General features: G+C 40.2%; 1 protein-coding gene across 1 annotated transcript in view; it reads right to left on the reverse strand.

The window, feature by feature from the left end:
• The window catches only part of CNTNAP4 (contactin associated protein family member 4), a 503646-nt gene that overhangs the window by 161976 nt on the left and 326570 nt on the right, over positions 1 to 15100 (reverse strand). The window contains exons 11-12 of the mRNA XM_033962929.1: positions 13918 to 14024; positions 2933 to 3052 (exon numbers count right to left, since the gene is read on the reverse strand). Coding sequence (XP_033818820.1) covers positions 2933 to 3052; positions 13918 to 14024 — 227 coding nt within the window. The remainder of the gene's footprint in view (positions 1 to 2932; positions 3053 to 13917; positions 14025 to 15100) is intronic.

Here is a 15100-nt window from a genome sequence, read left to right on the forward strand (position 1 = left end):
TAGTCTGTTCTAATAATATATTTTATTGTGTTTTGTGTATATTGTGTGTGTATCTCATGTGATCCACCAAGGTTAGATTCAGCAACATATAAGTGATAGAATAAATAAACAATGGGATAGAATAGACACTCTCCATGCAACTTTGAGGAACCTAAATGGAAGTGCCCAGTTATAGAATTGCCCCCCTTAGAGGGCACCTGTCGGAACCTATTTTATAAAGAAAAATAAGCACCTACTTTCTTTAAAGAATGCTACTGTAACAGGAAAAATGCATGTGTATAATTTAGATGCAATTGTTTATACCAGATATAGAGCTGGTGTAAATGTTCATGATGCGATTGCCCAAAATAAAATAAATAGTATAGAATTTACACATATAACTATTCCCAGGCTCCACCAGTCTCTGACCCTTACATGTAGTCACCATTTTATAGAATAGCACATAACTGGAATTTTATATTTAAGCACATATGTGTGTGTGTATATAATAGTATTCTGGCCATTTACACATGTTCTTGGTACCTAAATGTTGGCACCTTCATCATAGAGTACCCTAGTGTGTGATGGTGATAAAAAAAACAAAGGAAATCAGGAATAATTCATAAAGACTATTAATATATGGTGTGATCACACCTTGAGTATTCTGTGCAGTGTTAGTTGATCAGTCTCACTACATGATCTAATCTAATCTTTAGATTTTTATACTGAGTCTTCTTCCGAATGGAAGCTCGACTCGGTTTACATAAAGATACTTAACATATTTATATCAGATCTAATTAACAACTATACAAATATGATTTTTAACAGGATCTACAGCCTTGATAAGATCTATTAAAAGATGGGTTTTAGAAATTTCCTAAAGGTTGAAAGAAAAAGAAGAATTCTGATATTTACTACTGCAGAACTATAAAATTTTTCAGAGAAGGGTGACCAAAATGTTAAAAGGGGTTGAATGGCTTCTGGGTTAAGAAAAAATAAACATGTTAGGGCTTTTCAGCTTGGTGGAATCATGAGAGGGGTAGAATGTGTAAACAGGGACCTTTGTTTACAGTTTCCAATAGTATTAAGGCAATGGGGCACTCCATGAAAAAAAAAAAGGTAGCACATTTAACATATTAGTGAAAGGCTTTTTTTTTTTTCATTCAATGAGTAATAAAGTTGTTGAATTTGTTGCCAGAAGATGTGACCAAAACAGTTAGCATAACTGGTTTTAAAAGAGAGAGGTTATAAGCAATTGGAGGTACAGCTCATATACAGTACATTTTAGAGCCAAGTAGACTCTCAATTCGAAGTCTCTTTATTGACAAATTATTAACTTTGATCAATACATCTGTCATACTGTGACAGATAAACTCATTAAACCTGTAGCCATTAATGCTATCAGGTCAGACTCCAAGGTTCCGTGAACAAACTTTTTTGTAATATAAATGTAAAAAAAATAAACTCGCAATGCAGCTGTTCTCAAGAGATTTCTTTTACAGAATCTACTACACTTGACCAGTGCAAAGTAAGGAGAATGTATCATACATTCTCTGTTCAGGATAACACTATGCTCCAGACTTAATTGACTAAGCTGTATTTAAGCTAGCAAATTTAAAAGTAAAATCTAGATGACCATATGCTAACTAAGATGGAGACTTTCTGCCCCTCATGATATGGGAGATGTATCAGCCCACCAACTTGTTTTATAGAAACACTCTCACTGTTTGTATCTGCAGTATACACAAGTAATTTGCATTCATGAAAGTGGAGGCAGAACACATATAGGGCTCCTTTTACGAAGGTGTGCTAGTGTTTTTAATGCACGCACCAGATTAGCGCGTGCTATAGCCAAAAACTACCACCTGCTCAAGAGGAGGCGGTAGCGGCTAGCGCGTGCAGCATTTTAGATCACGCTATTCGCGCGTTAAGACCCTAACACGCCTTCGTAAAAGGAGCCCATAGTCATAAACATGACTACCAGCAAATGTTTTATTTAATTTCTCACACATACAGTAAAACCTTGGATTGCAAATAACTTGGTTTGCAAGTGTTTTGCAAGACAAGCAAAACATTTTATTAAATTTCAACTTGATATACAAGCAATGTCTTTCAATACAAGTACATACAGTATACACGCATCACAACATCAGAACTGAGATGATGATTCTTCTCTCTCTGACACTGTCATTTTCTATACTGTTCTCTCAGGGGAGCTCAGAATAGTTTCCATGAATTTATTCAGGTACTCAAGCATTTTCCCTCTCTGTCATAGTGGGATCACAATCTAATGTACCTGGTGCAATGGGGGGATTAAGTGACTTGCCCAAGGTCACAAGGAGCAGTGTAGATTTGAACCCACAACCTCAAGGTGCTGAGGCTGTAGCTTTAACCACTGTGCCATACTCTCCCCTTTTAATATTGATGACAACTTAATAAACAGACCACTTATAATAATGAAGCTATATCAGGACCCTATCCATACAACATACTGCTACATTATTCAAAATGGCAGTAAAACTGAAAGTCTTTACAAACTCACTCATTTGTAATCTATAAAATGAAAGTTAAAAAAAAAAAATCCTAACAACCCCAATGCAGGCACTTGTCAAAACACTGTCATGTCAGGTGTGCAAATAAAATGAATAGCTAGAACGTGCTCCATTAACATCGTTACATATTCTCCTGGCCATCTCTGCTTTTTGCTTTTTCTGTAAAATATTTTTGTTCTCCTGTATTCTCTTCTGAAAACTAACTCCAAAATGAATGCATCCTGAACAATATGTGCAATATAATTTTATTGTTTTATTAGGTGCAATTACTTGCTTTCTGTATCCAAATATAGCTTTCTGGTATAAGCTGCATAATGAACATGTTAAGGTAGCAGTTCTGCTGAGAGCGAGTTCTATATTTGGATGTTATGAGAGTGTTTAAGGAAGCCACAGTACGCTACCTGTCATATTGCAGTGTACAAGAAATGGTCTCAAGGGCCCACTTCCATCGGAATCAATATAGTAAAATCCTGAAGTATTCCCCTTGTGCTTATAAGCTTCACACGACTGCTCATAGATAGCTGGAAAAAAAATAATGTTTGTCATTATAAATCCTGTGGCATTACTCTGCATTTAATTTGGCTCAAGAAACATTGTTCTGAAGTTCAGCTCTGTAGCACTCACACAGCTATTGACAGTGGTGAAGAAACAGCATCATATTCATTTATCTGCAAGAAACCGTGATTTATTCTTTGCGGAAACAAAAGCTTCTAAGGAATCTCAACTGCCTGCTAGGTGTGAATTACAGAGCGCAGGTAGACAAATGATTATGGAAGGCAATCAAGTACTGTAATGTTGAAACTGATAACATTCAGTGACTTCCATTACCTTTGGAGTCAGAAAGAAAAAGAAATCTAATATTAATTATTTTCTCGTTTTCTACATTTCTGAGTTTTCATGAAAACGCATTTGTGGATTTTAGTGGCTATGCATTACTTTTGCTGAAATGGAAATATTACCAAGAATTCCATAGTGCATTTCTATTCTTATGACAAGATTTTCTCTTGAAGATGAGCAATCTTCTATTGTTGTGAGAGTGCACTTAAAAGTTTATCTTTCAAGTTTTACTTGTTTAACTAGTAATTTTGTTCTGTTGAGTAATGTTTCCTAAGCACAGTGTGTATCAATATTTCTATTGTCAGGATCCCATTTGCACAGCCACAGAAAGCATGTGATCTCATGGGCAATAGCCCAATGATATTTTATGACTCCATTTGGGGTTGTGACCACTGTTTTTTCTAAGCTGAGTGAGAGTCCTCCACCTACAGTCTTGCCAATAGGGGGCACTGTTTCGCTATTTCCAAAAGTGAGGGACAGGTAAGCTCTGCAGGACTCCAGGCAACCTGCCTATCCTTATTAATTGAAAAACAGTCACAGAACTCTTGCACAGTTTAGAAGGAACAGTGGTCACAACCCCCAGTTTGGGAAACCTTGCCTAAGCACATAGCAGGTCTTAAGGACACATTAAAGTTAGAAGCAAGGACAAAGGTCACTTGTTCCTTGGAGCAGTGTTTTTCCTCATCCTTTTGCTCCATTTCTCTCCTCTGTAGGGTGACCAACTGTTGGCCATGAATTTAAGGGATTTAATCACAACAAATTTTTAGCAGCATGGCGCCACTCCAGGAAATGTTAATGGAATGGATAATATTAAACAAAACAATTCATTTACATTGTATATAATATGCAGATTACAATATAGAAATGTACAAATTTACATGTTTCTTAGGGCTAAGGTGCGCTAGCGTTTTTAGCGCACGCAGGAAATTACCATGCGCTACACCACGCTCTACACTTCTAGCGTTAAGGTCTAGCGTGTGCGGCAATGTAGTGCGTGCTATTCCACACGTTAAAGCCCTAACACGGCTTAGTAAAAGGAGCCCTTGGTCCTAACCAATACGTATTTGTCTGCTGATATATAGCGCTGAAAGGTGTACACAGCACTCTACATTTTGACATTTAATAGACAATGTCTGCTCGGAAGAGCTTACAATCTAATTTGGACAAACAGACATGACATATAGGGTTAGGGATGCAGAACCCAAGATGAGAGGGTATCACTCAAGATACACACCTAACCATGGCTGACCACACAAACTTACTGGTGAAAAAATATTTTTTCACGCTGTGGAAACTAAGGACCATTAAAAAATACTTCGACCCAACATCCTTCAGGTTGCTGGTGCAATCACTGATCCTATCCATCCTTGACTAATGCAACATCATCTACCTGGGTATCCCACAAAAAAACAGTAAAAAAAAACTGAGATTAGTACAAAACACTGCTGCCGTTCACCTAATCTTTGGACTGAGAAAAAATGACCACATTAGCCCCTACTATAAAAAACTGCACTGGCTACCAATAGAAGCGCAAATACTATTCAAATTTGCTTGCATCTGTTTCAAACAAGTCTGGGGACTAGCACCTTACTACCTGCAAACTCACTTCATTCTACACAACCCCACACGAACAACCAGAAACAAAAACATCTTTGCATACCCAAAGGTCACGGGCTGCAGATACAAATCCTTCCTGGATAGAACCTTTATGTTCCAAGCGAACAGACAGCAAGTCTGGCTGCGAAACTGCATAAATAAACCCAATCTGACTTACAGTGCATTCCGAAAATCAATTAAAGCCGCCCTATTCGACAAATTCATTGATTAAAACAGTCCTCTCCCTCTCACTAGGATATCCCCCTCTGTAAACGCCTTTTCTTTCTCTCAAGAAGCTCTTTTTCATGCATTCCTTACCCATGGAACTCCAATTAGTATGTAAGCTTTCTATTTAGGTTTATTGTTATTCGCTAACTGTCCAGCCTTCTTTCAAAGTCGCATGACTATGGCGGTATAGAAAAATAAAGTTATTATTATTATTATTATATTATTAGGAGTTGAAAGTGCTCTTGAAGAAACGGGTTTTTAATTGGGCCTTGAACAGTGCCAGAGACGGAGCCCGCCTTAGGGATTCGGGCAGCTTGTTCCAAGCATAAGGCACAGCAAGGTAGAAGGGATGGAGTCTGAAGTTGGCAGAGAAAGAGAATGGCACAGATAAGAGGGACTTACCAACGGCAACCCATGGTCACTTAAGTTCTGAATTTCAACTTAAATAGCCATTCGTTAGCTGCATAAACTGGATATTCAATGTTGAAGCCCGGATATGGCCTGATACTGAATATTTGGGAATTACATTGACTGTGGTTAGCAAAATGCTCACTGGTGCTGGTACATAAGTTGCTTTGATTTGTAACAGAAAGGTGGTATATCAAATCCCATCTTTTTTTTTTTAACCAAAATATTAGAAGCATTAATTCTAATAAACCAGCAACATTTTAAGCACCATGATTAATTTTCTCAACTAAATTAGTTGATAATGATGTCTAGGTAGAGAAGCTAAAATAATGAAGTCCTTTTATCAGAAAGGAAAACGTAACAGAAAATACTTTTTAATGGAAAAAGTAGTGAACGCCTAGAATGGCATCCCAGTGGAGGTGGTAGAGACAAAAAAATGTATCTGAATTCAAGAAATTTGGGGACTCTAAGGGAGTGGAACAGATAGTAGACTGCATGGATAGGCAGACTAGATAGGTCCGATGGTCGTTATCTGATTTTACTTTTCTCTGTTTCTATGTTTGAGAGAAAAGGTGGAAGCAACCAATAGTTAACAAGGAAATAACAAATCACCACTCTAATTTATTTTATTTAACTTTTTTAAATTCTTTATTTATTCAATTTTGATTGAACATACATACTGTGACCGGGCGCAGCCAAGCTAGGCTTAGCAAGTGGCCTTACCCAGTGCACACAAAACCTCAGCCGAGCGGTTACATGAGGTTATATTGGTAGCTTGGTATTGGAATAATAAAAAACAGGTCCAATGACAGAGATGCACTTTCCTGGTGTAATTTATTGATCAAAATCAAAACAAACTTTCAAACAGGCTTCTTCAGGTTTGTATCACCTGGTATAACATTGCAGAATTCAAAACACAAACAATTGTCAGTTCCAAGCCCATTATCTTAAAAAAAAACAAAACTTGTCCCAACTGTAAGGTTTTCTTTAAACAAAAATCTCAGCCTTCTCTTAATCTAGTACACAGTCCAAATTTTATCCCAGCTCTCTTTAACAGGAAAAGATTAGTTTATTTCCATTCCTTCTATACTGGGCAACTCTGTCTCTCCTATCTCCATATTATAAGCAAGGTCCTCATCAGTCATCTCATTGTCTTGCCCAAACACAGACTCACCTTTCTCTGTGGCTACTATCTCATTGACCTCTGCCTGGGTTGGTAGCCAGTAGGTAGATTGTGGCTTCCTGATTCTCTGGGCTGGCAATCTGTGGCTTGCAACCTGCTGACTGGCTCTGGCTTGCTGGATTGGGAGCAGGTGTGTACTTTGAGGCTGGTCCTCTAACTGTTTCTGGAGCTGGCTCCCCTGCTTCGAGAAAACTACTCCTTTTTCTTTCACTGCAAGAAGTTGAGTAGTCCTCCTTGCAGGTGTGTTAGGGTAACCTGCTTTTGGAGATCTTCTTACCTGGTTTAAACCAATTTGAGCCTGATTGGGAGTGGCTTGTATTCTAGCCCTGCTCTTTCCTTTCCCTGGCTCTTTGCCTGCTGGGAGATGTAGTCTTTCCACTTGCTTTCCTATAATTGGCTTAGGTAAAGCTAAACCAGATATGCCTGCTTTCGGCAGGACTTTAGGAGGCTTCATTGCTGGAAGGCTTAGCTTGTAAGTATTTCTAGGGGCTGCTTTGGGACTCTCTTTAGCAGGCTTATGAATACTTTCAATGATTTTAACCCCATTTCCCTTCTCTGGCAAGGCTTCCTCGCTAGGAACAGGGGCATTCCTTTGACATACCTCCCCCCTTAAAACCTGGTTTAGATTTTTCCTTGGAAGGGGTACCGGTGTGTCTGTCCTGCCTGTGCTAGGATCCCCTGGGTCATCCCAGGACCACCCTTCCATGTCACTGCCAATGCCCATAAAACCCAGTCCATGAATTCCCCTCTCTGTGAGTTCTACCACCTCTTCTTCCTCGATTATGGGCACCTATATCTTTTCACACAAGAGTTGAGCTATTCTATCTCCTTCTCTGACTTTATGGTCTTCTTGACCTAGATTAAATACTTGTATTTGTACAGCCCCATGATAGTCAGGATCAATTAACCCCGCTCCCATATGCAATCCATTCCTAATTGCCAGCCCTGAGCAAGGGGCAACATGACCATAATAACCCTCAGGGATAATCACCTGAAGATCCGTGGGAATAATACATCGCTCCCCTGCAGGAATAGTGACCTCCTTTGCACTATATAAGTCACACCCCACAGGCAACCTTGTAGCTCTATAGAGCAGCTTTTTTTTTCGGGGTAAGGCACCAGCATCTTAGAACAAGCTCTTTTTCTTTTCTCACCCAGACCTGTGGACTCTTACTTGTACTGTCTTAACCGTTATGGTGGAAAGGTCCCTCTCCAGGTGACCCTCCTTCTGGAAAGATACTTTCCCTCCTTCTCTCCTGGCTGTCTGGCAGGGTTCACACCCCCTAACCCATTATCGGATTTCTTGTGCCATGGTGGGCCAATATGCCCACCTCAAGGCCCGCTGTATAGTTTGCTTATGGAATGGTGCCATTGTAAAGGATTAATATGCACCCAGAAACACTTTTCTTAAGCTGCTAGGGACAACTAATAGATGAAACCCTCTCTGGCTCATCTTATATAATAGACCTCCCCAAAACTGAAATAGTGGGTTTATACCTTTCCCTTTCTCCCAACAATGCCATACCCCGTTGAGAATGGGATCTTTGCTTTGTTTCTGGGCCCACTCCGGAAACCTTTGCTTCACCTCCTCAGGTACCCAGGACCTGCAAGAGTTTCACAAACCCTCTCTTGAATCCTGTGTATAAGCCCTTTTAGCCTTCCTTTTCTTCACCCGCCTCTTCTATTCTTTGGTGGATGGGGCTTCAACAACCTCTTCTCCTAAAGAGAACAAGATTCCTATGGTCTCGGGCTCCGAGGATATTTTAATCTCACCTTGCTTGGGTTCACCCATCTCCAGGCTCTGTGCTCCCACTATTTGCTCAAAGCATTACTGAAAAGGAGTCTATTCTGAGCCTAAAATGAGATTATAGGGAGGATCAGGTGCAATGGCAATTTTAACCCTTTCCTGCTTCCCTTGATAACCTACCAGAATCTCTTTCATACTACAGGAAACCGTAGCACCATGAAGGAATTGTATGCGTGTGTCCTCTGAGGAGCGATTGATCTCTGCCCCCTTCTTAGACAATAAATAGGACTATAACTCCTTTGACATGATTGACTGGCCCCTGAATCTAAGAGGGCCTTCCAGTAAAACATGGGTAGTATTCTCATCTTTAATAGAAGAGGTTTCTGGGTCACCTTTTGCCATTAGGACTAATTTCTTCCAGCAAGCACTACTTTTATGTCACAGTTTGCCACAAGAAAAACAGCGGAAAACCTTACCCAAAGTCTTATTACCCAGGGCTTCCTCTAGCCCCTGCCTGTGAGGATGGGACTGAGTGATTCCTTCCCCTTGGGCTTCTAAGAAGGTCTCTTCCGAAGTAATAGCCTGACCCAGGGTTTGAATCCCTTGTTTTCTAATCCATTCCCTTACCTCTCAGGGTAGAGCATCCACAAATTGCTCTCTTACGAGCTCTCCTATGTCTGCCTGTATAGTTTGAGGGGAATGAGGGATGAGCCATCTTTCGCACAGCCGCCATAGGCGCTGAGCTAAGGCTTTTGGCCTTTCATTACTGCTCATTTTTGCTCCCCTAAACTCCTGCCTATAATGTTCTGAGGTATACCCCAGATAGTCCAGATCGTCCTGGACAAGAGTGTCATTTTTCCCCTGGCAAAAAATAGACTAAAAAAAACGAGGGCACAACTTCCTTTGGAACCCTTAGAACTTCCATCAGATATTTCTTAAGCAGTTCAATGGGGGCTATAATCTTGGATTGAGGAAAGTTGACAAAATACAGATTCAACCTATGGGTATAATTCTCCATTTTTTCTACTTTATTTCTCAAGCCAACAACCCTTCACTATAAGTCAAGGTATTAGATTTTATCTCTTTAAGGTCTTGTTGAGCTTCCTCCACTCTTTTCTCAAGCTCAAAATTCTTTGTCTCCTGGGTGACAAGACATGTTTTACAATCCTGCAAAGAAGTACACTTCCCCTCCGTATTTGCGGTTTTCATATCTACGGTTTCGATTAGTCGCGATTTTATGACAAAAAAAACATTTTCATTTTATGGGCTATTTTAAGCCCTGTGATCCCCCACTTAAGCCTTACCTGGTGGTCTAGCAGGTTTTCAGGCAGAAGCAATCTTCTCACGCTCCTGCCCCGTGCAGATCGCTCACAGGAAATGGCTGCCTTGAGCTCCAATCATAGTCTCGAGAGACGACGGGAGCTCAAGGCAGCCATTTCCAGGAGCGTGGAAAGATCACTTCTGCCCGAAAACCCACTAGATCACCAGGTCAGGCTTAAGGGAGAGCTCACAGGGCTTAAAATAGCCGGGGGAAGCAGGGGTTAGGGGCAGAACCGGCCCGAATATTATTCGCTTTTTTTTTAATATTCGCGGGCTGGCTCTACCCCTAACCACCATGGATACGGAGGGAGAAGTGTATCCACCGAAACCTTGTTTCCCATGAAAATCTTCTACAAGCACGCTAGAGTCTAAAGTAACATGAGAAGGTGGAGTCAGTGGTGTAAAAAGCTGCTCACTAATATCCTATTGGTGATCTAATTTCTCAGTCCTGGAGCTCTCTCCGTGCTGCTCCTCTACTCCTCCAGCAGCACCTTCGAGCTCCAAGAGGAGCTCAGAATCAGCTCCCATATTGGCTCACTGGTTTCTCCTCTTATGCTCCGGTTGCTCCCCTCCTCCGCTGAAGAAACCACTGTGCTAATCGCACACCGTGGGCTCATCAATTGCTCCGGTCGCGTCGCCATGCCTGGGTCAGAGGGCAGAAGTCTAGCCTCCGGGCTCAGAGTGACATTGAGCTCTGGTAAGGCCGCCCCATCGCCCGCACCTGCTCTGGGGAGATGCACTGATCGGACCACAAACTTCTCAATGGTAGAAAGGGGAAGTGGAGAGGACTCGGAGGGGTAAGTGCTTACTTTCCCCTTTCTCTTACCTATTTTTCAAACTTTTCAGAGCAATTAAGCTCGAAGAAACAGCAAGACACCATCTTAGCTCTGACCACTCTAATTTATTTATTCATTTTGCTATACTGTTCTCCAAAGTGAGCTCAGAACAGTTTATATGAATTTATTCAGGTGCTCAAGCATTTTTTCCTGTCTGGGCTCACAATCGCAGTCCTGATGGGTTCACAATCTATCTAATGTACCTGGGGTATTGGGGGGGGGGGGATTAAGTGACTTGCCCAGGGTTACAAGGAGCAGTGTGGGTTTGAACCCACAACCTGAGGGTGCTGAGACTGTAGCATTAACTGCTGCACCACACTCTCCCCTCAATAAGGAGAGAAATACCGTATAGGATAAAAAGCAATGTATCATAAAAGAATTTGAGTCTTGTTTTTCCACTGATACCTCAATGGCAATGGCAACTGTCCTTATATAAAATGAACTGTGTCTTTAAGACAAGGGAACTGACTTGAAGGCAACATAAAAATTAAACTTTTTGTAATCACTGCAACAGCTCCTTGTGTCCCGCTTGCTTTAACAGATTCTCGCTACTGAATGCTGCTTCCATTATAGCTCTCCCACTGGTTTTCTAAATATTCTTAAAATATTACAGCGCTCAGACTGGTAATAAAGAAACCCAGAAATCAGGCTGAGTTTGTCTTATTGCTGTAGCAAGGGAATATGAATGGATTAGCTGGCCATCTTGGCTTTTAACTGCACTCATTTCTATGCCCCGTTGTCAAAAATATTAAGTTTCTGAAATCAAAGTGTGCTTACTGCGAGTGGTATAAATATTTATGTCTTTAATACAATTGTAGTACTTCAATCTGAGATGACTGTCAGTAAAAGAAACAGGTTGTTGACTTGGACAAAATGAAGATTTCTGTAATGTTTCACTGTGAAGCTTCACCAGAAGAAGGCTGCAGACAGATATGGTAGAATACATAGTGAGTGGTTTAAAACAGAGATATATTTCTTTCGATTAAGATGAAAAGAAACTAATTTAGAAGTGTTTTTGTTTTCGTTCAGAGGGTCTCAAGGTGGTCATCCATCTTAAATTCTTACATCAATCTGCAAACAATAGGAAGCCATCACAAAGGATTCATATGTAGTTAGCTAGGGGGGTAAGAATATTAAAAGAGCTCCAATAGTGTTTATGATAATTACGATATTTATTTCCTTTTTATACTGTAGGATCTGATATCTCTAAAACAAGTCAGTGTAAATATACCCTACCCCCACCTTGCACAATTATTTGATAAACAATTAAACATAACAATAAAACTATGAATGTATTTAATATCCAAAAAATTAATGCTTATTCAAGTTCAAGACTTTTACATAACTACAACTATAAGACCTGATTTTCAGTATCTGTAGTTACCAGATAAAACACCAGTGATTATATTCAAATATTCAGCAGTAGTAAATGATCAAGTAGAGCAGGGGTGCCCAAAAGGTCAATCGCAATTGACTGGTAGATCGCGAAGGCAACGCGAGTCAATTGCATTGCCTTTGCGTTTTACTTGCTTCCCCACTCAGAAGCGCTGAGCTGACCAACTTCCCCCACCTGACATCAATTCTGACGTCGGAGAGGAAGTTCCGGGCCAGCCAATCGCTGCCTGGCTGGCCCAGAACTTCCTCTCCAACTTCAGAAATTATATCGGGGAGAGGAAATCTGGTCAACCCAACGCTTCTGTGTGGGGAATCAGGGAGAGCTTGGGCGGCTGTGGTTTGGAGGTCTGTTCCTCGATGGCAGCAGCAGTGGCTTGGGATCAGGCAGGAAGACAGAATGAAGGGGGGAGCATGGAGACAGAAAGAAAGAATGGAAAAGAAAGAAAGAAAGAAAGGGGGGACAGGAAGACAGAAAGAAAGGGAGCAGGGAGACAGAATGAATGAAAGAAAGAAAGAAAGACAAAGAAAGAAAGGAAGGGGAGGGGGCAGGGAGAGAGGAAGAAAAAGTTGGTGGAGGGAATGAGGTCTGGAAGCAAACAGCAGACTGAAAGAAGGGAAGAAATATTGGATGCACAGTCAGAAGAATAAAGTGCAACCACAGACTCATGAAATCACCAGACAACAAAGGTAGGAAAAATGATTTTATTTTAAATTTAGTGATCAAAATGTGTCCGTTTTGAGAATTTATATCTGCTGTCTATATTTTGCACTATGGCCCCCTTTTACTAAACCGCAATAGCGTTTTTTAGCGCAGGGAGCCTATGAGCATCGAAAGCAGCACAGGGCATTCAGCACAGCTCCCTGTGCTAAAAAATGCTATCGTGGTTTAGTTAAAAGGGAGGGGGTATATTTGTCTATTTTTGTATAGTTGTTCCTGAGGTGACTTTGCATAAAGTCATCTGCCTTGACCTCTTTGAAAACCCGCAGACTATAAATGATAATTAACATTTTCTCTGTGTACTTTGTCCCATTAAATCATGTAAATTGTAAATAAATATGACAAACATTGTTTGAAATGTCTGTGTGCAAATGCCAGAAGCCTAAGAAACAGGATTGGAGAGTTAAAATATATTGTACTCAATAAAAGGATAGATATAATAGGCATTTCTGAGACCTGATGGAAGGAAGTTAATCAATAGGACATTGTCATACAGGAGTAAAAACTATATCACAGTGATAGGATGGATCAAATCAGTGGAGGTGTAGCAGTGGAGGGCCTTGAATCGAATGGACTAAAAATTCTACAGAAGCAGAAAAACACCTTTGAATCCCTATGGGTAGAAATTCCATGTTTAAGGGGGAAATGGATAGTGATAGGAGTGTAACCATCTGCCTGACCAGGATGAACAGACAAATGTTGAAATGTTATCAGAAATTAGGTAGGCTAACAAACTGGATAACAGTAATAATGGGTGATTTCAACTACAATATACCCTATCTGTTGCACACCACTATTTATGATAACAGGAACCCTACTCTGCAGTACACAAATATGATCATTTTGTTGTATGTTTTATTTTTATGAATGTTACTTTGTAACCTGTTCTGGGCACTGTTGGAAGGATGGGCTAAATAATCAAATGACTAAATAAATACGTTGCTCCAATGTTCCAGTTGCAACAATGGGGTGATGTGGTCTGAATATTGGCCCCATCAAGAAGATAGCCAAGTCCCACTAAAATGTACTATTGTATTTACCTTTTAGGGGTCAGTTTCTTGCAATAGTGAAATTATTGCTAATACTAAAAATGCAAGGTGTTTGACAGTAATGCTTACAGTGGTGGCATGTGGCTCCCATATAGCCTGTATTTGTACAATTGCAGTAGAATGTGGTCCAGGACTGTGAACATTCTCCTCCATGTTCACAGTAGTTAGGTAGGCACCTGAAAGAACATAGAGAACGTAATATTAGCTTACCAAATACACCTCTTCGTTCAAGTAGTTTGAAGGGCTCATTTACAATGATGATGGTAATAATTACTGCAGATGAAAGCATTTTTCTCTAATTATATTTTGTATTAAAGTACATGATTAACTTAATTAAATTTTCAGACGCCATTCCATGAGTTGATGCGCTTGTTTAGCATTTTTTACCCTCGCAGCAAAAAATAATAAAGACAATCAAGAAAATATAGAATGTAAGTCAGATTTATCTAGAAGCAACTGTACAATGAAGATAATTTTCAAAACCAAGATCCAAAACAATGCTTTATGAACAGAAAAAGGACTTTTTGAGCATTTCAACACTTTGGCACTCATTTTAGATGTTTCAAAAGACCAACATGGATGTCCATGTGCTTCAAATATCCAAATCTCAAGTTTGAAAATGCAGAATAGGGATGTCCAATGCTGCAATACATTCATTTAGTATGTGGGCATGTTTTGGGTGGGACTAAAGATGGCCTGAAATCTGGATGTCCAACAATGATTACTGAATGTGGAGAAATATTTATGTCCACAACTAATACCCCTCTTTTAACAATTCAGATCTGTAAATCAGCTTTGAAATGTGAAAAATCTTCTTTTACCATTTATTATCTTATCTTCAATTTAATTTGATTAAAGGAGGAAAAGAGCCTCAGATTCCCATATGCTGCACTGCAAAAGCTAAGCAGACTTACTGGAAAGGGTAACCACCTCACTGGATCAAAAACCTCCTGTCCCAACCTAACTATTGAAATGATATTTGCAACAGTCACTAGTCAACTAGTGCATGTAATACTCAAAGTAGCAGCAAACTTGCAAAATCGCAACTATAGAGTTCAAATATAAAGTGTTCAAAAATACATTTGAGACATCCATTTTGGATGTTCTGCCTTAGAGATCCTTTTGAAAATGCCCCTCTAAGGGCTCCTTTTACGAAGCCGTGTTAGCGGTTTAACGCGCATAATAGCGCGCGCTAAACCGCCGGACGTGATAGCCGCTATCGCCACCTCTTGAGCAGGCGGTAGTTTTTTGG

This window comes from Geotrypetes seraphini, chromosome 1 (assembly GCF_902459505.1).
Source record: "Geotrypetes seraphini chromosome 1, aGeoSer1.1, whole genome shotgun sequence".
NCBI classification, from domain to species: Eukaryota; Metazoa; Chordata; class Amphibia; order Gymnophiona; family Dermophiidae; genus Geotrypetes; species Geotrypetes seraphini.